The 26302-nt window shown below is 41.4% G+C and overlaps 1 protein-coding gene across 1 annotated transcript in view; it reads left to right on the top strand.

Annotated features, from left to right (window-relative positions):
• Positions 1–1320: 1320 nt before the first annotated feature.
• MTMR2 (myotubularin related protein 2) overlaps positions 1321–26302 on the top strand; it is a 75806-nt gene continuing 50824 nt past the window's right edge. The window contains exons 1-5 of the mRNA XM_030199354.1: positions 1321–1409; positions 8475–8548; positions 16219–16313; positions 17378–17488; positions 18853–18954. Of these exons, the coding sequence (XP_030055214.1) occupies positions 8503–8548; positions 16219–16313; positions 17378–17488; positions 18853–18954 (354 nt within the window). The 5' untranslated portion in view covers positions 1321–1409; positions 8475–8502. The remainder of the gene's footprint in view (positions 1410–8474; positions 8549–16218; positions 16314–17377; positions 17489–18852; positions 18955–26302) is intronic.

Below are 26302 nucleotides of genomic sequence, written 5' to 3'. Positions count from 1 at the left end.
GGTTAGTAGGAGAAGCTTGCACTAAAACCTAAGTGTGGATAAACAATTTGGTATAAACTGTGTTGTTTATGACTTCACTTGTTTTGTACTGCTTTGGGTCCTACTGATATGTACATCTGTTGTGTTGTTTTTGCAGGTGGAAACAGTCAGGTGGGCTTATAGGGAGGGAGTGAGGGGAAGGGTTCTTGGGGTATGTTCTCTGTAAAAGTTTATACTGTGCCATGTTGGATCGTTCACTAGTTTTTCTTGTTCTGTATGAAGCTTATCAACCAACATGTTTTGCTTTTAATAAAGGTGATTAAAACATAAAGTTTTGGATATTATTGAATTCTGTCTCACTGTATTTCCAGTTTTGGCCCAATATAAGCTATCACATGAACAAAATATAGGAAAACCAATGGACTGCATTAGGGGCTTATAGCTCATTCAGTTATGTTTCAACAAATGAGAGATATGTATGAAACAACATATTTATTTTTATTATTTTGACTTCTAAAACCACTTGTCCCTGAAACATGCTCAAACAACAGAATAATCCATTTGTGTATCTAAATGAAAATTTCTTACAAAATAGATGAGGTGAAGATGTGATTCCATGTTTACTTCCATTTAATTTCGGTCTGTTCCATCTTTATAACACCAGGCTTCTCAAGGCAGATTACAACAACAGTTAAGATGAACCCATCAGGAAACAGGATATCCTTACTGAAATTTGGCCATCTGTATTGTACAGAACAGTGTAGAAATGCTGTTTCTACCAGCTACAATAATTTTTGAAGCTGTTTTAGTAACACTCCATTTTTATTCCATGATATTTATATCTAGATATGGGAAGCTTTCAAATAAATTTATTTATAGCATTTGTATCCCACATTTTCCAAACAATTTGCAGGCTCAATGTGGCTTACATTTGCCGTAATGGCGGTTGCCATTTCCGGGTAACAAAATTACAAATGGTAATGTGTTAAGTTGCATGCATACATACATGGTAACATACATGTAACTTAACATACGTGAACAGATCATGGTATAGATATATGTTAAGGAAGAATAATTAAAAAGCTGCAAAAAAATACACACATTTATTTATTTGTTTAGTTAGTTAGTCAGTCAGTCCGCCCCCCACCTTTTAAGGCAGCCTATCCAACAGGAACGACTTTGTACAGATGATGGTCCAGTATATGCAGTTGCAGTCCCTTATTTCTAATTATCTTTGGCTATTGTTTTGGGTGAACTAAAAGGGCGTGAAGCTCCGCCTACCGGCTTCAGCCCGTATAATGGATTAGATAGGGAACACCCCCGGCTCTTGCTTTTTTTCAACCTCCTTGTGTGTAGTATGTATCAGAGGGGACGAAGCAGCAGCAGCACCAGAGAAGGAAAGCTGTGGCATTGTTAAAGGGCGACTTCAGGTATGTTTGATCGGAGGGTGTTTTGAGAGAGAGGTGTGCTTGTGCCGTATTATCGCGGAGAGTGGAAGACGGCGGGAGAGATGGCAGATCATGCGGGGAGGGGAGACCGGTCCCCTGATCCCCGAATGCGCCTGAGGGAGGGGTGCTTGGCGTGGGAGAGTGGGAGTACAGTCGAATGCGGTGTGACTTATCCTTGTATGAGCTTGATCGGGGCGGGGTGTTTGAGGACAGAGGCTCCGTATCGCGGACAAGGAGGAGAGTGGAAGATAGAGGGAGAGATTGCAGATCATGCGGAGGGGAGACCGGTCTCCCGATCCCCCCCCCCCCCCCCCCCCCCAATGCGTGTGAGTATGAGTACAGTCGAATGCGTGTGACTTGGTATCTTTGGAAATGAGGAGGGTATATATCTAAGTAGATCCTACCTATACAATATTTGGAGTGTTCATTTAAAAAGGAAGTGTTAGTTCACTTTTAAAGGTAATCATCAATAGAAATAAATAAAACATGGAAAAGAAAATAAGATGATACCTTTTTTATTGGACATAATACATTTCTTGATTAGCTTTCGAAGGCTGCCCTTCTTCGTCAGATCAGAAATAAGCAAATGTGGTAGATGACAGTATATATAAGTGAAACATCAAAGCATTTCAGTGATAGTCTAACAGTTTGGGGATGAGGTGATGTTGGCATGCATATCTCCTACCCACCCTGTTAGACTGTCACTGAAATGCTTTGATATTTCACTTATATATACTGTCATCTACCACATTTGCTTATTTCCGATCTGACGAAGAAGGGCAACCTTCGAAAGCTAATCAAGAAATGTATTAAGTTATGTCCAATAAAAAAGGTATCATCTTAATTTCTTTTCCATGTTTTATTTTGTTTGATTTCTATTGATTACCTTTAAAAAGGAAGAAACAGGAAAAAATGTGAAATAATGGGTCAGGCCAAAGGTCCGGCTAGCCCAGTATCCTTTTACTAACAGCAGTCAATTGGAGTCGCAAGTACTACCAGGCAGAATCCCCAAAAGTTGCAAGATTCCATGCTGCTTATCCCAGCTTTACCTTAATAATGGTTTATGGACTTTATTTCCAGGAACACAGTTACACTTTTACCAAATCTTGCAATGAGATCCAGAGCTTAACTTTGTGTTGAGTGAAAAAAAACATTTTCTTCTATTTATTTTAAATGTTCTGTTATCTAAATTCATGGTAGAGGTGTGAGTGGGGATGGTGGGAAACCCGCAGAAATCTGCCAGTATCTGTGATATTGGTGACAAAACAGTAATTCATACTGCAGGGCTGGGAGGGGTTGGATTCAAAGTGTATGAGGACTGGGAGGGGATGGGGACTAAATTATGTCCCAGTGGACACCTCGGCTTAGAAACGCCAAGACCTCAGCTTAAAAAAAAACCCAAAACAGAAAAGAATATTTAAAAAATCTGGCATATTTAACAAAGTAATACCTATTGCTTTATGTTAAATGCCTAACAAGTTATATGATACATTTTATGTTATTTTGAACTTACAAGATTTTTGAATGCAGGTTGGTTATGAACATGGAAAAAAGCCCGTGGGGATGGTGACAGTATGGAAAAGAATTGATTGGGGATAGTTGGAGGTGGAGATGGGGACTAGATTATTTCCTCATGTACACCTCTAATTGCATGAGAACATAAGAGTAGCCATACTGGGTCAGACCAATGGGCCATCTAGCCCAGTATCCTGTTTTCCAAACAGTGCTCAAGCCAGGTCACAAGTACCTGGCAGAAACCCAAATCATGGCAACACTCCATACTACAAATCCCAGGGCAAGCAGTTGCTTCCCATGTCTGTCTCAATAGCAGACTATGGACTTTTCCTCCAGGAATTTGTCCAAACCTTTTTTAAACCCAGATATGCTAACTGCTGTTACCACCTCCTCCAACAAAGAGTTCCAGAGCTTAACTATTTGTTGAGTGAAAGAAATATTTCTTCCTATTTGTTTTAAAAGTATTTCCATGTAACTTCCTCAAGTGTCCCCTAGTCTTTGTACTCTTGGAATGAGTAAAAAATCAATTTACTTCTACTCCAGTCAAGGTTTTGTAGACCTCACTCATATCTCCCTTCATCCATCTGTTTTCCAAGCTGAAGTGCCCTAACCTCTTTAGCCTTTCCTCATATGAGAGGAGTTCCATCCCCTTTATCATTTTGGTTGTTCACCAAGGGATCCTTTTACTAAGGCACACTAACAATTAGCGCACTCTAAATGATAAAGACACCCATTTTATTTATTTATTTGGATATGGCTCACACTTTTTCAGTAGTAGCTCAAGGTGAGTTATATTCAGGTACACTGGGTATTTCCTTGTCCCTGGAGGGTTCACAGTCTGAGGCAATGGAGGGTTGAGTGACTTGGCCAAGATCACAAGGAGCAGCAGTGGGATTTAAACCAGCCACCTCTAGATGTCAAGATCAGTTCTCTAACCACTAGGCCACTCCTCCACTCCATTATCCCATGGATTCTATATAGCGTGTCTAGTATTCCACTCCGAAATCCAAGCATATTCTTCAAAAATGCGTGTAACTTAATTGGCTTAACAAACCAGTCAATGTTGTTAACAGCACTTAACAAGCAATAATGAGAACTAATTGACAATAATTAGAATTTATGGGCACGAATCACTTAGAGGCATATTTTCAAAGCACTTTGGGAGGCTAAGTTCCATAGGTTTCTATGGAACTTTGGGAGGCTAAGTGCTTTGAAAATATGCCTCATTGTGTATTCTGTAATGCACAACGCCTAAATTTTAATGTGCGCGGGCAAAAAGGGGCATAGTTATGGGCGGGGAAATGTGTGTTCCATGGGTGTTCCAAAATTTACACGCTGTTATAGAATATGGCCCTCTGTGCCTAAATCTAGGTGCCAGGATTTACGCCATGTTTTCGATGGTGTAAATGGAGGTGTATAGATTTAGATGCTAGGGTATCAACTAAACATAGTCTATATACTGCGCCTACATCTAGTTGCTGCTTATATAATACGCTTAGGCGGAAATGTTTTCTGTGTGGATTTTTTAGGCGCCATATATAGAATCCCCCCCTAAATTCCTATGGGCATTTTATTTAATGCGTGCTAATCATTAGAGCCCACTAAATCTGTTAGCATGCCTTAGTAAAAGGACCCCCTAGTCTTTCTCTCCCCTAATCTTTGTACTTTTTTCAAAAAGTTATTTATTTATTTATTGCATTTGTATCCCACATTTTCCCACCTATTTGCAGGCTTACATAGTTTTGTTAACAATGTCGTTCCAAGATATCAGATACAGTTAGTATTGTGCAGAGATTAAGTAGGGAAGAGAGAAGAAGGAAGGGAGTGATTAGGGTAGTTGTAGAGGTGGATTTTCATAACTGAGTGGGTTGGTGAGGTGAATTAGTGAGGTTATCGGTTATTGGTTCTCATTGTAGGCTTTGTTGAAGAAATTAAACGATCGATTCATGTTTAGATGTTCCACTCATAGAAACAGAGGAAAATGAAGGCAGATAAAAACCATATGGACCATCCAGTCTGCCCATTCATGTTATCTACTATCCCTTCCTCTCCCTTAGAGATCCTATCTACTGGTCCTGAACTTTCTTGAATTCAGATACAGTCTTCATCTCCACCACCACCTATCAGTAGGCCATTCCACACGTTCAACACCCTTTCTGCGAAGAAGTGTTTTGTTAGGATATTCCTGAGTCTTTCTCCTTTTACCTTCATCCTATGCCCCTTATTCCAGAGCTTCCTTTCAAGTACCCTGTTTCCCCGAAAGTAAGACATCCCCCAAAAATAAGACCTAGTAGAGGTTTTCCTGAATTGGTAGATATGCCTCCCCCGAAAGTAAGACCTAGCAAATTTTTGTTTGAAAGCAGGGCCGCCGAGAGCCGGACAAGGCCGCCCCCGGGCGGCCCCCCCCCCCACCCGAGGTCACTGGGACCCCCTCCACCCACCCTCCATCGCTCCCGGAATTAACCTTAAACTCCTCCTTTCACCTTCGCAGCAAGCAGCAGCAGGGCAGACTTCTCCTTCCTTCCGTGCCCAGCCCTCGCGGATGTTACGTCAGGCGAGGGCGGGACACAGAAGGAAGGAGTGGCCTGCCCTGCTGCTGCTTGCTGCGAAGGTGAAAGGAGGCGTTTAAGGTTAGTTCCAGAAGCGACGGAGGGCGGGCGGGCCAACCCCGATGTTTCCCCGAAAAATAAGACAGTCCCTGAAAATAAGACCTAGCGCATTTTGGGGGGCAAAAATTAATATAAGACAGTGTCTTCTTTTCGGGGAAACACGGTAGGAGACTTGCCTCCTGTGCATGTATGACATGGAGGTATTTAAATATCTCTGCCATACCTCACCTCTCCTGCCTTTCTTCCAAAGTATACATATTAAGATCCTTAAGTTTATCTCTATAAGCTTTTTGACAAAGACCACTGACCATTTTAGTAGCCGCCCTCTAGACTGACATTCTGTTTATATTGTTTTGAAGATGTGATCTCCAGAATTGTACACAGTACTCTAGATTAGGGATGCATTTAAAAATGGTAATTGTGTGATATTTTTAATCGCAATTAATCACACGATTAAAGGCCTAATATGCCCCTCCCTCTCACCCCCAGGTCCATCATTTCTCCCTCTTTTTCCCTTCCTCCGTCCCCACTACCTCTAGGTCCATTATCTCTTTATAGGCCTTAGCTTGTTGCAGGCCTCATTTATTATTTTCCCCCTTGTATTTTTGAGCAGTCTGGTAGCTAGGGATTACCATATGTGTAAATATGCTGTCCTGCTCCTCCTCGAAGAATGCAAAGTTATTCACCTGAAGCATGTGTTCTCCAAGGACAGCAGGGGCGCATATTCACACGTCCTGCCCTCCTCCCCTAGGAATTGTATATACTGTTAGCATTCTAATAGAGTGACTGATCCCATTTGGTCACAGTGGGTGGGAAGATGCGCATACATGTGCGGTAGAGCTCCCAAAAGCTTCTGGAAAAGAAGCTGGGGATGCTCCCGTGCTGGGCTCTGTCAAGAGATGTCACCCTTAAGCGTGTGAATATGTGTTCTGCTGTCCCCTGAGAGCACCTGCTACACCTCGCTTTTTCACCTATTTCCTTATCCTTCAAGCCCTTCCCTCATGTCTCATCTCTCAGTCTTTATCTACTTTCCATTTGGTCTCATGCCACCCTTTCTGATTTTCCACTATACCTTCCCTTTTTGTTTGAGTGGAGGAGTAACCTAGTGGTTAGTGCAGTGGACTTTGATCCTGGGGAACTGAGTTCGATTCCCACTGCAGCTCCTTGTGACTCTGGGCAAGTCACTTAACCCTCCATTGCCCCTGGTACAAAATAAGAACCTGAATATATGTAAACCACTTTGAATGTAGTTGCAAAAACCTCAGAAAGGCGGTATATCAAGTCCCAGTTCCCTTTCCCTATTTGAGATTCTAGATGGAATGTTGCTACTGTTGAGATTCTGTTTCTACTATTTGAGATTTTACATGGAGTGTTAATGTTGCTATTCCTCTAGCAACATTCCATGTAGAAGCCTGCCCTTGCAGATCAGCAACGCGGCCGCACAGGCTTCTGTTTCTGTGAGTCTGACGTCCTGCTACGTGCAGGACATCAGACTCACAGAAGCCTGTGCGGCCGCATTGGTGATCTGCATGGGCAGGCTTCTACATGGAATGTTGCTAGTGGAGGAGTAGCCTAGTGGTCAGTGCAGCGGACTCTGATCCTGGGGAACTGAGTTTGAATCCCACTGCGGCTCCTTGTGACTCTGGGCAAGTCACTTAACCCGCCATTGCCCCTGGTACAAAATAAGTACCTGAATATATGTAAACCGCTTTGAATGTAGTTGCAAAAACCTCAGAAAGGCGGTATATCAAGTCCCAGTTCCCCTTTCTCCTTCCCCTTTTTCTCTCTCTTCCACCTCTCTGTCCATGCTTGTTGCCTACTTCCCCAACTCCCCTCTCCCACCCATCTTCATCTCCCTTCCAGCTCCACTCACTGTTCTTCATCTTTCTCTTTCTCCTGACCCCACATGTTTTTCCATCCCCATCTTCATTTCACTTGTCATCTCTACAAGAATAACATCTGTCATTATGAGGATCAGTTGAGTCCTTGGTACCTTTTTCCTTGCTCATTTAGAAAACAAATCTACGAGGAAGGAGGAGAGACGGGGGGCTTTCCTTGGTTTCTTCTGCTGCTGGATATAAATGCTTACCAGAGTGAGTAAAAGAAATGGAGACTTATCTCCCTGACTCTGTAAGAGAAGATGTGCAGCGCTCATGTCCCTTCTTACAAACTGAAGCAGATTATGATGTTCTAGTAACAAGGCACATTACCGTACTTTTGAATTATGGCCATTAGAAAAACAAGGAAGGAAATTGTGGAAACAGATGCGATGAAAGTCAGATGGTTACATTGTTGGCAGCTCTGTAAAATGTCAAGCTGTGTGCTATCATTTCCCTCCATCATGAAGATGAAAACTAGATAGAAACTTAGAATATGACCATAAGGCGCATCTCATCTATCCAATTTTGTTCCTTTGCAATGACATAGAACCCAGATCATTTCTGATTTCATTTCACTTATTCACAAGCGCTCATCGCCTGCTTTCTTGAATTGCTTTAGATATATTTAAATAATTCAAAAGGTATAATTAATGTATATGATATATCCCTTGTCTCTCTTTTCTATAGTGTTTCTATATGTATTCATAAGGTTTTTTTAAAGTTATTTTTAAAAGTCTAATAGATCTTTTTAGCAGTTTTTCTTTTCCTGTCTCCATCTTTTCATATTGCTAAGTACTATTTAAATGATAACATGGGGGAACCTTGCTTGAAGTGAGGATTCAAGCCATCATTATGGCAATCCATGCTGTTTTGTGTTCCAGTAAAGCCTGACGTTCATGATTTCAGGTATATGCATGGCTGATTTTATACGTGTTCGGTTCAATGTATAACAGTGCAGTTTTCCATTAAGAAATATGGTAAACATTCTGTTTATAGGCTGTTAATAATTTTGAAATGTAACCTTTCTGGGACATGTTTCCTAGGCTGTGAGAGGTCAAGAAATTATCAGAAATGGAAGAGTTACCCTTGCTGCCAGGAGAGTCTGTTAAAGATATGGGTATGTACAGATGGCTTTTTGTTACCTTCTCAAATCCTTGTATTTAAAATTCCTCATGCTATAACTTGGTACCCAAATTTATATGGTGTTTGCACATGTACATTTATAATACCAGCATGAGTGCTAAACACTGTTCTACGTTTTAAGCTTGCAAATTACTTATCTCTGGATTCTCATGTGCAGCACAAGTTATAGACTAAGGACAGATGTGCACACGACTTAATTTAATAATTGTCTTTTAATTGGCGTTGATAGCCAATTGGCTTAAATTAATGTTAACTGGTGATAATTGGCAACTGTCTTTAGTCGCTATTTTAGAATTTGTGTGCACCAGTTGTGCTGTGTGCAGCTTGTAAGGGGTGTGGACATGGGAAGGGCATGAGCGGGTCAGGGCGTGCCTAGGAGTTAGGTGCACAGGTTATAGAATGCTAGGAGTTACCCACTTAGCTGCCGAACGTTAGGCGCGAGAACTTACATAGAACATAGAAACATGACGGCAGAAAAAGGCCATATGACCCATCCAGTCTGCCCATCCTCTGTAACCCCTAATTCTTCCTGTTCCTAAGCGATCCCAAATGCTTATCCCATGCCTTTTTAAATTCTGAAACAGTCCTCCACTCCACCACCTCCACCGGGAGGCCATCCCATGCCTCCACCACCCTTTCTGTGAAATAATACTTCCTTAGGTTACTCCTAAGCCTGTTCCCTCTTAACTTTGTCATATGCCCCCTCATTCCAGAGCTCTCCTTTATTTGAAAAAGGCTCTCTTCCTGTACATAAATGCCCTTGAGATATTTAAACATTTCTATCATGTCTCCTCTCTCCCAGCGTATACATGTTGAGATTCATAAGCCTGTCCCTATAATTTTAGCATTCAAGACCGCTTACTAATTTCATAGCCGCCCTCTGGACCGACTCCATCCTGTTTATATCTTTCCGTAGGTGCGGTCTCCAGAACTGCACGCAGGCCTTTGGCATGGCGTAAGTGCTACCGCCTAAAGTTAGGCGTGAAACTACGTACTTGCACTAGTACTCCTTAATTGCAATTCCACATGGAACTACTGTTAGTGAATTTGTGCTTTGTGTGCATCAACCTGGCACCTAATTTCTGGTGCTGTTTCTTGTATCTACCCCTGTGTGTGAATGCAAGGGGGTGTTCACAGGGGAAGGACATGGGTGGGTCTAATATTTACATGCATAATTCAAGGAGGTTTTATAACAGGAGACCTGGCCCATTCTATGGGCTGAAGCCAGTGGGCAGAGCTTGCTGCCATATTGGTGACCCCCCCCCCCCAAACATTCGCAGACACTATTGAAAACAATAGCAAACTTGTGAGATTTATGACTGCCTATGTGTGTGTGTGTGTGTTTTATTTGACAGCTTCCCATATGTAACCCAAGGTTGTTGTTTCTTTTTAACCTCGGGGCAGTCCCTCTGGAGTGGCAGACCTTGTTTTTGGACCCCCCGGAAGTCCTCACAACTCAACTCCAAGGTTCAGGCAGAGCCATGGCCTTTCTTAAAGCTGCCCCCTACAAAAATTGATCCACCCATGGCTCCAAAAACAAGTCTGCTGCTCTGGAGTACCCACAGTAGATCGCAGCTCGCGCCCCAGGACTCCCCTCTCCCTCCCCCCCCCCCCCCCCCCCCCCCCCCCGAGGTAACAAAATAGCTCAGGTTACATATGGGAAGCTTTCAAATAAATTTAAAAAGCTGTCAAATTAAATAAAAAAAACCCACACACATAGGCGTCATAAATTTCACAAGCCTGTTATTATTTTCAATAGCATCTGCGCATGTTTGGGGTCACACAATATTGCACGGGGGAGACTGCTTCAACTTTTTGACATCATGCTATATCCTGTCATAAAACCTCCTTGGCATAACTTATAGAATGTTGTAAATTATACACATAAGTGGACTTACACCTGCTATTGACATGGCATAAGTGGGTTTCCCTAAATGTAGGCATGTGAATGCCAGTTTACACTAGTATTGTATACTGGAATCTTGTCAGAGCGCTGTATCTGGGCGCGACCTCTTATAAAATATTGACTTGCATTAAAGAGTACATATGATGACACTTGCCTATGCTTCAGAAGCTGGAACTGTTTTGTTCACAACAGACTACACAGACGTTTCAGTATCTGTTACATATGACAAAGGTCTTTCTCAAGACCAATCGACTTGTAGACTGATTTCCAGTACCAGAATCATTTAAGACTCCTGAGGCAGGCCTGTGGCCGAAACACGGTACTATGTCGAGTCTGTCAATAAAGTGGTACTTTATACATTAGTATCCCGTGTCCCTGGAGTCATTGGTCCACTTCCCACTTCCCTTTAACCGTTGTGTTCTCTTGGGAGTTAGTGTTCATCCACCTCGGTGGATCACCTCCTCCTTGACTCCTTCTCCCATAGAAATGCATTGGGCCACTTTTTTTTTTTTTTTGGGGGGGGGGGGGGATGCTCATTCTCTGGCACCTGGCCAGTTAAATGGTAATGGTACTTAGTCGGCTGTCCGGTGATATTCAGCGGGAGATAGCCGGCTGTCTCTTGCTGAATTTCACTGGCTGTCAGATAGCTGGTTATATTGCGCGATATAACCGGCTATCTACCGATTTAGCGTGAGTTTGGTGGCCATTTTTGGCCACGTGTATAGCTAGAATATTTTTGGCTGGTTTGAACTTAAGTGGCTAACACCGAATACTGGCTTGGCTGGTTAAGTTAAAACCAGGTATTCCATGCCGGTCACGAGAGAGAGCCTGGCATTGAATATCCAACATTGCTGCCGATCACAGGAAATAGCCAGCCTAACTTCCATGGTCTGAATATCGGCCCCATTGTGTCTTATTGCCGTGTAAACCTCATGCCAAGTTTCATCCCATTCCATTAACTTTTTGGAGACTTATTTTGCCTCAGATGGACAGACTCCTTTTGTATAATTCTTTACAACTTCTGACGGATTGGAAAGAATACCATATGACTCTCTCAACATATTTTCTAGAGGCAGGCAAAACTTCTTGTACTTTACATAACACAGGTATGTTGTCTATCAGACAGCTTGTAGCATTCACGCTGATGGTGCTGGAGAACAGAGATTGGGAAGCAGTAGATTCCCAGCTTGTTGTATGAGAAGATCTACCATACAAGGAGGCATTGGCGATTCTGGGCCATTTGTTTCAAGAAAGGGAGCCAAATTTGTTTTGGCCAGTACAGGACAATTAGAATCGACCATGCTGAATCTTGATCTGCCTTTTGAATAGCTCTGGAAATAAGGGGAGTTGGTGGAAACACAAATAGGAAATTCTCCTTCCAGGAAATAACATCAGAGGTGTTTGCTATGTGATTCTGGCTTGGATGTCGAGAGCAAAAGGCTTGATACATTCTGTTCTAATAAGTTGCAAAGAGATCTCTTTGTAGCATTCCCCATTTCCTGAAAAGGTCTTGATTGACTTTGATGTTCCAAGGTCATTTGCAACGATGCAGCTGATGACTGAGCGTGTTGGACAGTTGTGTTCTCTAGATAAATATGAGGCTATGAGAAAGATATTAATTTTTAGTGCTAGTCTCCATATTATCAGTGTCTCTCAATGTAGGCAAAGGTATCCCGTTCCTCCTTGTTTATTGGTATAAAACATTGCTACTTGGTTGTCCATTTGAATTTGTAGGATAGAATTTGTCAGATAATTCACGAATATCTTCAGGGCTTATTGAATGACTCTAAGCTTGAGCAGTAATTGCTATGCAACTTTGTTTCTGATATCATCCAGGAACTCTGTGTTTGAAGCTGTGCTAAATGAGCTCTACAGACTACTTTGGATACCTCCATCATTAGTACCAAGCAAGGTTGTGAGTAATGTGTGTACTTTCCGGCCTGATTGAAAGGCTATGACCACCATTGCATTGCTTTTCAAGAGACTGTGGACTGCCTATTTTCTTAGCAAATTAAGAGCCCTAAGGCTTGACAGATTGGGGTCATTCCGGCACAGCCTTATGAGCAGTGGGCGCTTTCACAACGTTGAACACGTTGCTGCTTGAATGTGTTTTATTTGCATTTTTGTTTTCTCATGGCCTAGAGTTAGCGTTTCTGTGGGGGAGAATTAGATGGTGCATGTTATTGCAAGGCAGGAGAGGGAGGATGAAAGTGGGAAAACGTGGCTGAAAAGCCTAGTGATGCTGAAAAACAGAAGCGCAGTTAATAACCAAATTAATCGTGGCATTTTGAGACAGCTACAACCTCTCTCGCCATTCCAATTTCCAGATCATTTATAAATATGTTAAATAGCACTGGTCCCAGTACAGATCCCTGCGGCACTCCACTATTCACCCTCCTCCATTGAGAAAAATGGATATTTAACTCTACCTCTGTTTTCTGTCCAATAGCCAGTTCCTTATCCTCATCCTATCCCATGATTCTTTAGTTTTCTCAGGAGTCTCTTATGAGGAACTTTGTCAGAAGCTTTCTGAAAATCTAGATGTACTACATCAACCGGCTCACCTTTAGCTACACATTTATTCATACCTTCAAAGAAATGAATCAGATTGGTGAGGCAAGACTTCCCTTGGCTGAAACTATGATGATTCTGTCTCATTAAACCATATTTATTTACATATTCCGTAGTTTTATTCTTTGTAATAGTTTTCACTTTTTTACCGCGCACTGACGTCAGGCTTGCTCGGTATATAATTTTTTAAAATGGGCGTCACATTGGGCACCCTTCAATCTTCAGGTACTATGGACAAGTTTAACGACAGGTTACAGATTACTAACAGCCAGTCAGCAATTTCATGTTTTGAGTTCTTTGGATTCGTACCATCTGGTCCAGGTGATTTACTGCTCTATTATTTGTTGAGTTAGCTCAGTACGTCTTCCAGGTTTACCGAGATTTCTTTCTGTTCCTCTGCATCATCACCCTTGAAAACCATTTCTGGTACAGGTAGATCTCTTACATCTTCTTCCGTAAAGACCGAAGCCAAGAATTCATTCAGTTTGTCTGCTTATGGCCTTGTTCTCCCTTTTTGCTCCATTATCTAACGATCCCATGGCTGCTGTTCTCAGTGAATTATATTCAGTGTTCCTTGCATTCTCTCTCTTTACTACTACTACTTGCTCTGCCTGAGGGTAAGATAGGATGGAGTTAAGTTAAAGTAGAAGGTTCTGGAGGGGGAAGAGATGGTGCTGTGTGCAGAGTGTTTGCTGCACAATATGGAACCTGTTTATCTATGCTGCCCATTAATTTCTGCACCACAGGGCTAAGAAAGAGAAGTGTGTGTAGTAACAAACTAAGTGACTTCGTGTTCAAGCACCACCACTAATGTCTCTTGTTTTTGCGAGGAACGGAAAAGAGAGACCCATATTCTTGCTTGGACTCTAGTGTACTTTTACTCCGCCTAGGCTCCTTCATTCTTTGAATGATCGGAATATTCGCATTCCATCTCCTAGAGCTGCTTGGTTTGATTTAACCAGGACTGGTGCTTTTTGTATAGCAGGAAAAGAGAAGAACAGTAACCCTTGTCGACACACACAGGACTTTAATTCACCAGCTTCAGACCACCTGCCTCAGATATTGAACATCACCTGTATTACATTAAGCTTAGCTTAATATCAGTATACATCCAATTAAAGACTCCTGAAGAAGGCCCATGACTCGTGTTGAGTCCTGGATGTTATAATAAAGGCGTTAGTTTGCACATCATCTGCTGACCTTTCTTTTGTCACCCTTGTTGTGACTGATTCGGCATTCTGTATATCACCTTCCTTGTGGAATGCTTTACCACCTCAAGTGCGTCTTGGCACACCTTATCTCAGATTCCGTACAGCTTTAAAAACTACTACTACTACTATTTAACATTTCTAAAGCACTACTAGGGTTACGCAGCGCTGTACAGTTTAACATAGAAGGACAGTCCCTGCTCAAAGAGCTTACAATCTAAAGGACAAGTGTACAGTCAGTCAAGTAGGAGCAGTCAAATTGGGGCAGTCTAGATTTCCTTAAAGGTTAGGTGCCAAAGGCCACATTGAACACATCTCTTTGTGAGGTTTGGTGGAACCAGAAACCAGACCCCTGGATTGGTGTAAGCGCTACTCTTGTCGAGCGCTTTTGCTGGCTGTTAGACAGATGTGGAGATGCACCATTTGCTTGTTCTGCACGCAGACCATGAGTTGGACTGGCTTAGTATGTATGACGTTAGTGTTGTTATCACTACATATATCGCCAGCGATCTGGAATTCAATATTTTGAAGGGGGGGGGGGGGGTTGTGAGATTGGGAGGGGGAGGGTGTGGGGAGAAAAATGTTAAAACTCACATGATGAGCTTCTTAGTGTGTTGTTATTCAGATGCTTTCGTTTTACATTTTTTTTGTAAATTGTGCTTTTTGGTTGTTTATTTTGTTGCATCATCAATAAAAAATTGTTGAAACGTAAAAAACACATCTCTTTCTGAGAGCGTTTGGTGATACTTCCATAGATTGCACTGATGTATTGAAAGTCCGTTGACCCTCTCTTTTCTCCTTTTTTTTTTTTGCCCCTCCCTCTTTCTTTTCTCTCTCTAAATGATTGTTGGCTATCCTATGGTTACTGGCATTCCTTTCTATACTGTATTTAATTGATTTTATTTGACTGTGCACCGCCCTGTGATATATGTAGGAAGGGCGGTATATTAAATGGAAATAAACCATAATATCTCATACTTTGAAAGATTACTTTACAGCACTTTGATGATAAAACATTAAAATATTTATTGGGTTTTATTACCTGGCTTTAGGTGGTGTACAGTTTGACATAAAACTTACTATGTATTTTGGTTACAACATAATGATAGTAAAATGACCAAATAGAAACATATCTCCAAGTTCACCTCATTGATTGTATTTGGCAAATTGAAGCCCAGTAATAGGACTAACATGATACATGAGCATATTGACTTCTGATCAGAAAATTAGTGTCTATTATATTTTTATATCTCTATATGGATGTGCATATATGTTTTTATTGGCATTATTTATATGTTATATGTTTTGATTTGTAGTGTATTTATTGACCCCTGATGCAGACGCTTTTTAGCGTCGAAACACGGCCTGTGTCGGGTCGTTATCTTTGATATAATAAAGACTGTTGGACTCACGTCTCCAGTGGTGAATCGTCTATTAGTCTCTACTTTTGCCTTCTGTGTAACATGATACAGTATCAGAAATAACGACATTTAACAGCAATGTAAACAATCATATAACTGAAATTATTATTATTATTTATTGCGTTTGTATCCCACATTATCCCACCTGTTTGCAGGCTCAATGTGGCTTACAATTCATCATGGATACTGGAAATAGAAGAGAATATACATTTGGTTTTACAGAGGGTTTTGGGTTACATGGTGGTGAGATACATGATAGCGTTAAAGTAAAATACGTTATAAGACATTTCTGGATATATTAAAGATTATACAGTTACACATGCTGATCTTTGTGAAATCTGATAACAGTCAGCAGAATGCAAGAGATCGTAAGAGTCGGCATGAAAGAACATTCACATAACATAGGAATGATATTTATGATGTCAGCACAGTCCAAATGAAACACTATAATAGGAACACATTAGAAGATTAAAATAACAGATATGATTAATGCTTATTTGTACAATACAGCTATATTTCATTTCATATTTTTTTGCAGCCAAAGATGTCACTTACATCTGCCCATTCACTGGTGCTCTACACGGAACCTTGACTGTTTCAAATTACAGATTATATTTCAGAAGCTTGGAAAGGGTAAGACTTTGCCTTCCTGTATTAATCAAAGCCAACAGTCCGTCCTTATGTGTACAATGTTCCTTTCAAACCAATTGGGTTTTTTTTTTTGTAGGCTCTATGTTAATAATTCATGAGGATCTATATACAAAGGGGTTCTCTCTCTCTCGTCTATTGAGAACATTGTTAAACACACTTTAGTTGATTCTGATACCACCAGGAAAGGGCTATAACACTGGGATTTAACGCAATCTACTAGAACAGCAGACAAGTGTAACTGAGTAGTATTGTTGGATACATTGTATTCCTGCAGAAATAAATATCTTGTTTCCATTATTCACTTTTCTCCCCACTGAAAATAAATATTTTTTGTTGTTGTTACATTTCTACCCCGCCCTTTCCCACTCATGGCAGGCTCAATGCGGCTTACTTGGGGCAATGGAGGGTTAAGTGATTTGCCCAGAGTCACAAGGAGCTGCCTGTGCTTGAAGTGGGAATCGAACTCAGTTCCTCAGGACCAAAGTCCACCACCCTAACCACTAGGCCACTCCTCCCTAACCACTAGGCCACTCCTCCACTGTTGCTACTATTTGAGATTCTACATGGAATGTTGCTATTCCACTAGCAACATTCCATGTAGAAGTCAGCCCTTGCAGATCACCAATGTGGCCGCGCAGGCTTCTGCTTGTCTGACGTCCTGCACATACGTGCAGGACGTCAGACTCACAGAAACAGAAGCCTGTGCAGCCTTCTACATGGAATGTTGCTAGTGGAATAGCAACATTCCATGTAGAATCTCCAATAGTATCTATTTTATTTTTGTTTCATTTGTACCCTGCGCTTTCCCACTCATGGCAGGCTTACATGGGGCAATGGGAGGGTTAAGTGACTTGCCCAGAGTCACAAGGAGCTGCCTGTGCCTGAAGTGGGAATCGAACTCAGTTCCTCAGTTCCCCAGGACCAAAGTCCACCACCCTAACCACTAGGCCACTCCTCCACTCATATGATATGATTTATTTTGTGTCTGACATATTTTTTTACTTTTTTTTTTTTCCAATTTGATTCATGTTTTCTACATTCGATAGGATCCTCCTTTTGTTCTGGATACTCCTCTTGGTGTGATTAGTAGAGTGGAAAAAATAGGAGGTGCTTCCAGTCGTGGAGAGAACTCCTATGGCCTGGAAACTGTGTGTAAGGTAAATTGATTTGTAATTTCATATACAGGGGTTAACAATTAAGTAAATTTATTACATAAGGGTAGCCATACTGGGCCAGACCAATGGTCTATCTGGCCCAGTATCCTGTATCCAGCAGTGGCCAATCCAGATCACAAGTACCTGGCAGAAACTCAAATAGTAACAACATTCCATGCTACCAATCCCAGGGCAAGCAGTGGCTTCCCCATGTCTATCTCAGTAGCAGACTATGGCTTTTCCTCCAGGAACTTGTTCAAACCTTTTTTAATCCCAGGTACGCTAACCGTTGTTGAGATGACATCCTCTGGTAACACGTCCCAAACCATTCGTTGAGAGAAAAAATATTTCTTCCTATTTGTTTTAAAAGTATTTCCATGTAACTTCATTGAGTGTCCCCTAGTCTTTATACTTTTTGAAAAAGTAAAAAAAAAAAAAATTTTTTGATTCACTTTCACATCACATCACTTTCTGAAAGAGTAAAATAATCAATTCATTTTTACCTGTTCTACACCACTCACGATTTTGTAGACCTCAATTATATCTCCTCTCAGCTGTTCAGCATGTTTTACAAACTAGAACATCCAAATTAAGAATGAAAGAGACATGGGGAAGCCACTGCTTACTCTAGGATTGGTAGCATGGAATGTTGCTGCTATTTGGGTGTCTGCCAGGTAGTGAATGACACAGGGACAAAGTTTGTCCCTGCCCCGTCCCCGCAAGCTTTGTCCCCATCCCCACCCTGTCCGCGTAAGCTCTGTCCCTGTCTCCATCCCCGCAAGCTCTGACTCCATCTGCTAATGGAACTTTGTAAGTCTAAGTACTCCAAAAATGAGCCCCATAGTCTTGTATATTTCAAACTACAAATGTTGTTTTGCCTTACAGTAGAACTGCCTTAAAATGCATGTGTACATTTGTATGGATACTTTTTGAGAGGGGAAAATAACTAAAGCAAAACTATTCAGGTTGATAACTGCAGCAAATTCCTTGGGTTCGTCAGAAGGGAAGTGGTTTCATTTTTTTTGTATTGCTTATGGACTTATGACATGAATAATCGGCCACTCTCAGCATTTGGAATCTGAGACTTTAATCACCTTTTCCCCAGAGAAGTTAACGTATCTGGTGAACAGCAGCTATTTTTTTCTGCTTAGTCTGCAGAGGCCTAAATGATTTTGGATGAATGAAGTCAGTGGTTAAGAAAATCCATTTTTTTTTGCTAGTGGGAGAAAATTAGCTTATAAATTGCTGTGTTTGCTGAAGCATTGAATTTAGATTCAGTTTGACAAGCAGAGTATCTTTATAACTTTTTTTTTTTTCTGTTTCAATTTAAGATGGTTTTGAACAGTTGATGTGTTCTCTCCCTTTAGGATATTCGGAATCTGCGATTTGCATACAAACAGGAAGGGCGTACCAGACGATCTATCTTTGAGAACCTCACAAAGTATGCCTTCCCGTTGTCACATAATTTGGTATGACACTTCCTTGTTTTAATCAAAGTGTTCTGTATAGCTCACTGTACTTAAGTATAGTTGTGTGATCTGAGGCTGTCTTCTGTTTCTAACCTCAGACAGTTCTGAGGGTTCATTGAAGTTATGTTAGGGATCAATTTAGTAATAAGTTGCAGTAAAAATTGTAGCTAGTAACTTAGTTGAAAGCTGATTGATCAAAATTATTTCCTCAGGAGGAGAATTTCACATATTCTGTAAAATAAGTTGCCCCTTTGTTACCCGTATGTCATACATTTCAAACCGATTTTATAGTTCATTATATACTACCTTTATGGATTACCCCTTCACAGTCACCTCTCCTGTGATCATCATAGCTTCCCTTGTTAATTTGTCAACACCTATAATGTGTGCAAGCTTCCAACCCAAAAGTTTGTCTTCAGTTTTAAAAAATAGGTGTTATTACTATTAGATGTGGAGGGGCATTTTCGATATGATGTCTAAGTCTGACTTTGAATGTTTTGCTCAAAATGTCCAGAATTCGAATGGCTAGATGTTTTTTGTGCGTTTATCTTTTTGGTCCATTAAAAAAAAAATCTAAATGAAAAACTCATAAAATCAAGCAATTGAGATGTTTGGGAGGCCAGCATTCTTAGTGGACTGGCCACACAGATATCCCAGTAGAGCAGTGGGGCACCCCAGTGGGCATGACAGTAGTCACTTAAAAGCCCCCAGGTACACATCTCACCATTGCTCCCTTATATTGTATAGTGAGCCCTCCAAAACCTACTGTACCCAACTTACACCACTACAATAGCCCTTATGCCTGTAGGTGTCTCCTATATGTGGGTACAGTAGGTCTTGAGTGGGTTTTGGAGGGCTCACGCTTTCCACCACAAGTGTAACAGAGTGGATTATGGGCCTGGATCTCCTTATAGATTATTTACATTTGTTATACTGCTGTTGGCTAACTCGCAGATCACAGCGGTGTACAAGTCTAAAATCAAGAGAACAAGAAAATAGAAAGGAACTCCAATAAATTTATAGAATAGAAACAACACAAACACTCATACAAAAATCCAATATGCAATCATGGAAAGGGAGAAGAGGGAGGATATTGCAGGAAACGAGGTGTGAGATAGTAAGCCATAGACTGGACTAAATGCTTGGTGAAACAACCAGATTTTGCGAGCTGTTTTTGAATTTTTTAAACGACGGTTCTGCACAGATAGAGCATGGCATAGAATTCCATAGAAAAGGGGCTGCAAAAAAGAAATCCTTATGCCTAGTAGATTCCAATTGAGTGAAACTGGGACTAGGGAGATGGTGGTCATTTAACGATTGAAGCAGATGTAGTGCTTCACCAACCACTAGACTACTCTCCAGGGACCTGCTTGCTGCTCTAATAGGACTGGCTATAACTTCTGAGTGGATCATAGAGGCTGGTATGTAATGTTTCTTTTACATCTTTGGTCGGTGACCACTGGGGGATTGGAGAGGTCATTCCTTTATTCCTCCAGTGGTCATCTGGTCATTTAGGGCACTTTTTTGTGGTTTAGTCATTATTAAAACAGGTCTAGCTCAAAATGTCTTGGTTTGGACTTGGACGTTTTCGTTTTGGGGGGGGGAGGGAAACAGGAGGAAGGAGGAGAGAGTGTGTGCCTGAGGTACAGGGTGGAGAATGAGAATATGACAGACTAGGTTGGGGGGGTGGATGTTTGAGAGAGATTGATAGGGATGAGTGTCATTGGCACTCACTGTTCGGTGATGTGTGAGAAGATTTGTTGGCTGTCCTTCAGCCCTTTTTGACTCAAAGTGGCCGACAACTTTTGATGCCAGTGGTCTTTGATAATTTGTATTTCATGTCTCTGAGAGAGTGGGTGATAAGGTGCACAGGTGGTGGTCTTGTCAGTCCTCCCTGTTAAGGTTAAAGACCAAGACAGAGAAGCTCAAATCCTGAAGAATGCATGGCTCCGCAGATGATGTCATTTAGAATGTTTCTGCTTCCTGGTCTGTATCAGCCTATCAAAGAAGGGAAGATGTGTCTAAAGCAGCAGACTGGCTAACCTACTGAAGATGACTTTAAACTATAATTGTTAGGGCTAGGTAATCAAAACTCCCAGGTAAGTAAAAGCCTTCAGGTAAGAGAAACATTAAATAACCTTTACACAAATGGTAGGGGGAGGGGAGTGCAATGTCTGGAAAACAGTGTATGCCAATGCCTGTAGTATGGGAAATAAGGGTCTGGATCTAGTGACTGTGGTGGAGAGGCTGACTTGAATTTTGTGGCAGCCACAGAGAAGTGGTTCATGGAGAACCATGACTGGGACATAGTTATACTGGGCTATAATCTGTTCAGAAAGGACAGGGTTGGAGGAAGGGGAGAAGGAATGGCGTTACCCTATATACTTAAATATCAATTGAGATTTTTTGGCCAAAATTTAAGTCTCAGTTTATATTTGAGTCTACTGGCATTCCTCCAGTCCCCCCCCCCCCCCGTGGTGTCCAGTATTATTTCCCTCCATCCCTCCCCTGCTGCTGATGCCACATCTAAACAGAGAGAGCCCCCCTCCCTCCCACCGGGTCTACCTTTTCTCCTGGTGGTGTAGTGGCGAGGTGGGGTAGGAGCTATTCTCCCACACTTCTGCCCCTGCTGTGTTTCTGATTGAAAATGTCTTGCAAGATTGGTACTGTAGGTCACGTCAGCCATTTTGAGATTGAAGCCACTACTGGCAGGACCTTACCGGACTGGGAGATTGGGTATCCAAATGGCAGATGACATTTAGTGTGAGCAAGTGCAGAGTGAAGCATGTAGGAAAGAGGAACCCAAACTATAGCTACGTGATGCAAGGTTCTACATTAGTCACCACCCAGGAAAAAGGATGTAGGTGTCATTGTTGATGATACATTGAAAACCCTCTGTTCAGTGTGCAGCAGTAGCTAAGAAAGCAAATATAATGTTAAGAATTAAGAAAGGAATGGAAAGCAAAAATGAGACTGTTATAATTCTTTTGAATCGCTCCATGGTGCAATCACACGCTTATATTATGCTATGCTATCTGGATCTTGTAACCCGTCAAATCTTCACAAAGGAGTTTGAGACAGAGTAACAAAAGATAAAAACTGATGCAAAACATGAGGATGTAGCAGCTATAATCAAACTAAAAACAAAAGAAACTAATTATCGTTAGGGAAAAAATGTGTTTTTAAAGCTTTCTGAAAAGCAAGTAAATTGGATAAAGAACGCAACTCAATAAGTAAACTATTCCAGAGACGAACAGCAGAAAATAAAAAGATCTAGAAAATAATGGCTTAAAACGAATGTCTTTTGTAGATGGAGAGACCAGTAACAAAAAATTATAAGTCCTTTTAGAAATTTAAAACTATCCAAAAGATCAGCAAAACAAAAGCCATATAAGTGTTTGAATATAAGACATATAATTTAGAATTTATTTCTAGCTGAAACTGACAGCCAGTGCAACTTAGCCAACAATGGGAAGATACTATCATACTTTGAGCAATGAAATATCAGCCTTGCTGCTGAATTTTGAATCATTTGTAATCTAGACATCTGTTTAAACATAAGACCTTTGTATACTGTGTGGAATTCTGGTCACTTCATCTCAAAAATAATAAAGCAGAATTAGAAAAGGTGCAGAGAGGGGGTGACCAAAATGGTAAAGGGAATGGGATGACTTCTGTTTGAAGAAAGGCTAAAGAGGATGTGCTCTTCAGCTTGGACAAGAGACGGCTGAGGGGAAATATGATAGACATTTATAAAATACTAAGTGGAGTGGAACAGGTAGACGTGAATCGCTCGTTCTTTCCAAAAATGCAAGGAGTAGGGGGCATGCAATGGAGCTACTAAGTAGTAAATTTAAAACAAATCGGAGAAAATCAACATGTAATTAAACTCTGGATTTCTTTGCCAGAGTATGTTGTAAAAGCAGTTAGCTTAGTAGAGTTTAAAAAAGTTTGGATGATTTCTTAAAAGAAAAGTCCATAAGCCATTATTAAGGTAGGCTTGGTAAAATCCACTGCTTATTTCTAGGATAAGCAGCCTCTGGACAAGCTTCGCTCCTCTCACTGCTAAAACAGTCAACCAAGCGCTTAATAGGTTCTCTAAAACTCACTGTAAATTTGATACCTGCCCCAGTTACCTATTAGAATCCGCTCCCCACCGCTTCATAGTAGACCTCACATCCCACTTAAACTACATGCTTCAACATGGTCTCTTCCCTAAGAAAAACGGCAATATCCTACTCACCCCAATACTGAAAGATCCCAAGAAAAAAAAACAGACGATATCACCAACTACCGCTCAGTAGCTTCAGTCCCACTGGTAGCCAAACTTATGGAAAGTGTAGTAACCAAACAACTCGCCGACTACATAGACAAATTCACAATACTACACAAATCACAATCAGGATTCCGCTCTAACCACAGCACCAAAACAGTACTAATTACCCTCTTAGCCAAATTGAAAACAAGAAATTGCAACAGGCAAAAGCGTACTTCTCCTACAATTCGACACATCTAGTGCGTTCGATATGGTGAACCATAATATACTACTAAACATCCTAGAATACTTAGGGATTGGTGGAAGTGTACGTAAGTGGATCAAGGGCTTCCTAACGACTAGAACATACCAAGTGAAATCGACCATATCATCACCATGGAAAGCAGACTGTGGAGTACCTCAAGGATCGCCACTATCACCGCTCCTTTTCAACCTAATGATGACCCCACTAGCCAAGTCCTTACCCAACCAAGGCCTTAACCCTTTCATATACGCCGACGATGTCACATTGTACATCCCCTACAAAAAGGATCTAACAGAAATCACCAAAGAAATCAAACTCAGCTTGAACATCATGAACTCATGGGCGAATGCATTTCAGCTGAAACTTAACACAGAGAAAACACACTGTCTCATCCTCTCGTCCCAATATAACACAATCAAACCCACCAACATAACCACCCCAGATTACACCCTCCCTATCTCAGACAGCCTGAAAATTCTTGGAGTCACAATCGACCGAAATCTCACACTAGAAAACCAAGTGAAGGCTACAACAAAGAAAATGTTTCACTCAATGTGGAAGCTCAAACAAGTGAAACCTTTTTTCCCGAGGGAAATATTTCACAGCTTGGTACAATCCATGGTACTAAGCCATCTAGAATACTGTAATGGAATCTATGTGGGATGTAAAGAACAAATCATAAAGAAACTCCAAACTGCTCAAAACACAGCAGCCAGGCTCATATTCGGAAAAACAAGATTTGAAAGCGCCAAACCTCTACGAGAAAAATTACACTGGCTCCCAATCAAAGAACGTATTGCATTCAAAATCTGCACCCTGGTTCATAAATTCATCTATGGCAATGCCCCGGGATAAATGACAGACCTCATAGACCTACCAACCAGAAACACAACAAGATCAACATGAACATACCTAAATCTCCACCACCCAAGCCTCAAAGGACTTAAATACAAATCAACCTATGCATCCAGTTTCTCTTATATAAGCACGCAACTATGGAACGCACTACCAATCACCGTGAAAGCAACATATGACCATCTAAACTTCCGGAAACTCCTAAAGACTAACCTGTTCGAAAAGGCATACCCCAACGATCCAACCTAAATGCCTTAACCGCGTAACACAACAATATAAAGTTTGTACTGGACACAATTAACTCTTCCCCTTGTGACCACCCCCCCCCCCCCCCCCAATGTGTTTATCACACCTGATCATTACTTTGTCATAACCTCACTTTGTATTTGTTCATACCGGTATTGGCAATCGCCTCTTCTGTACTATGTAAGCCACATTGAACATGCAAATAGGTGAGAAAATGTGGGATACAAATGTAACAAATAAATAAAATCTGTTCTTTTGGGATCTTGCCAGGTACTTATGACCTGGATTGGCCACTGTTGGAAGCATGATACTGGGCTTGATGCACCTTTGGCCTGTCCCAGTATGGTAATGCTTATGTTCTTATGAAGCCCTGCCAGTTCTTGCTTCAATCACAAAATTGCTGCTGGAGGTCACATCAGCCATCTCGCAAGACTGCCGCTGGAAGTCCCGGCAACCATTTTCAATGAGGAAGACAGCAAGGGCAGGAGCATGTGAGAATAGCTCCTGCCCCAACTTTCCACTAGACCACCAGACGAAATGGTAGGCCCAAGGGTGGAGAGGGGTCAGGAGGGCGGCAGGCCTACAGGTGTGTCGGGAGGGGGCTCTCTGTGTTCGGGGGGTGAGGATGAGGGAGAGAAGGAAGGGAAAGGGAGGGGAGGGGAGGAATTCTGGACCCCGCAGAGGAAGGGGGAAGGAGAAGACAACTCAAATATAAACCAAAGGTTTCTATTCAAGTGAACGCTCCCCCACCTCCTTTTTTTTTTAAATTTGCATGAAGTCTTTATTGAACTATTGAACATTTGAACAAAACAACATTGCTTCCCATACAGAAAGGAGGAAGCTCTGATTCTCTGCATAAACAGTCACACATCAAAAACCCCCACGCTTCCCCTTTCTATAAACATGACATACATAATATAACCTCAATGGACTTCAAAATTTTATAAAGATTTTATACTATTTGCAATCCCCACCCACCCTACCCGCCAGGACCCCCACCCCTTTTTTTAATGGCAAAAAATGTTATCTCGGTTTATATTTGGATGGGGCTATATTTGAGTATATACAGTATATGTTAAAGATATTAATGCAACAGAATTTCAGGATTTAATTTTGGAAAGAAGGAACGGAAATTCTCTTTACATTGGCATTGTGGGATTTTTGAGACAAACAAAAGGAATCACATGCATTGCAATGGGCCACATGGCATAACATCTGAAGGTAGTTTTTGGCTATAATCCCATAGGGACAGCTGAACGCTTGGAACATAAAATGCAGAAGCTAATATTCTGTCTTGTAGAAGCAAATCTTTCGCCTAATCTGTATTCACAAGAGCTCTTATGAATGAGGATTTCTTTGAGCTGAAATTAATGAGAAACTCCAGTTTGAAAGTAGCAAATTATCTCTGTGGGGAAAAACAGCAGATTCTATCATAGAAGCTGCCAGCAGCCAGTCATCAAAATATGAAAACACCAGAGTTCCTGCTTGTGTAGATGAGCTACTGCAGCCACTCAGCATTTGAAGACCTCTGGGGCCAAGGAAGGGCCAAAGGAAGTACCTGCACTAATAACTGCTTTGAAGTATGAAGGGAAGGAACTGAGGTCACAATCCTAACCTGCGGCACAGTTCAGCACCTTGGGCAAGTCACTTAACCTTCCGTAACCTCATGTACAAAACTTAAATTGTGAGCCAATTAAGGATACCAACAGTATCTGTATATAATATGT

The sequence above is a fragment of the Microcaecilia unicolor genome, chromosome 4 (genome assembly GCF_901765095.1).
Source record: "Microcaecilia unicolor chromosome 4, aMicUni1.1, whole genome shotgun sequence".
NCBI lineage: Eukaryota > Metazoa > Chordata > Amphibia > Gymnophiona > Siphonopidae > Microcaecilia > Microcaecilia unicolor.
The sequence above is the reverse complement of the archived record's forward strand: the minus strand, read 5'-3'. Positions and strand labels throughout refer to the sequence as shown.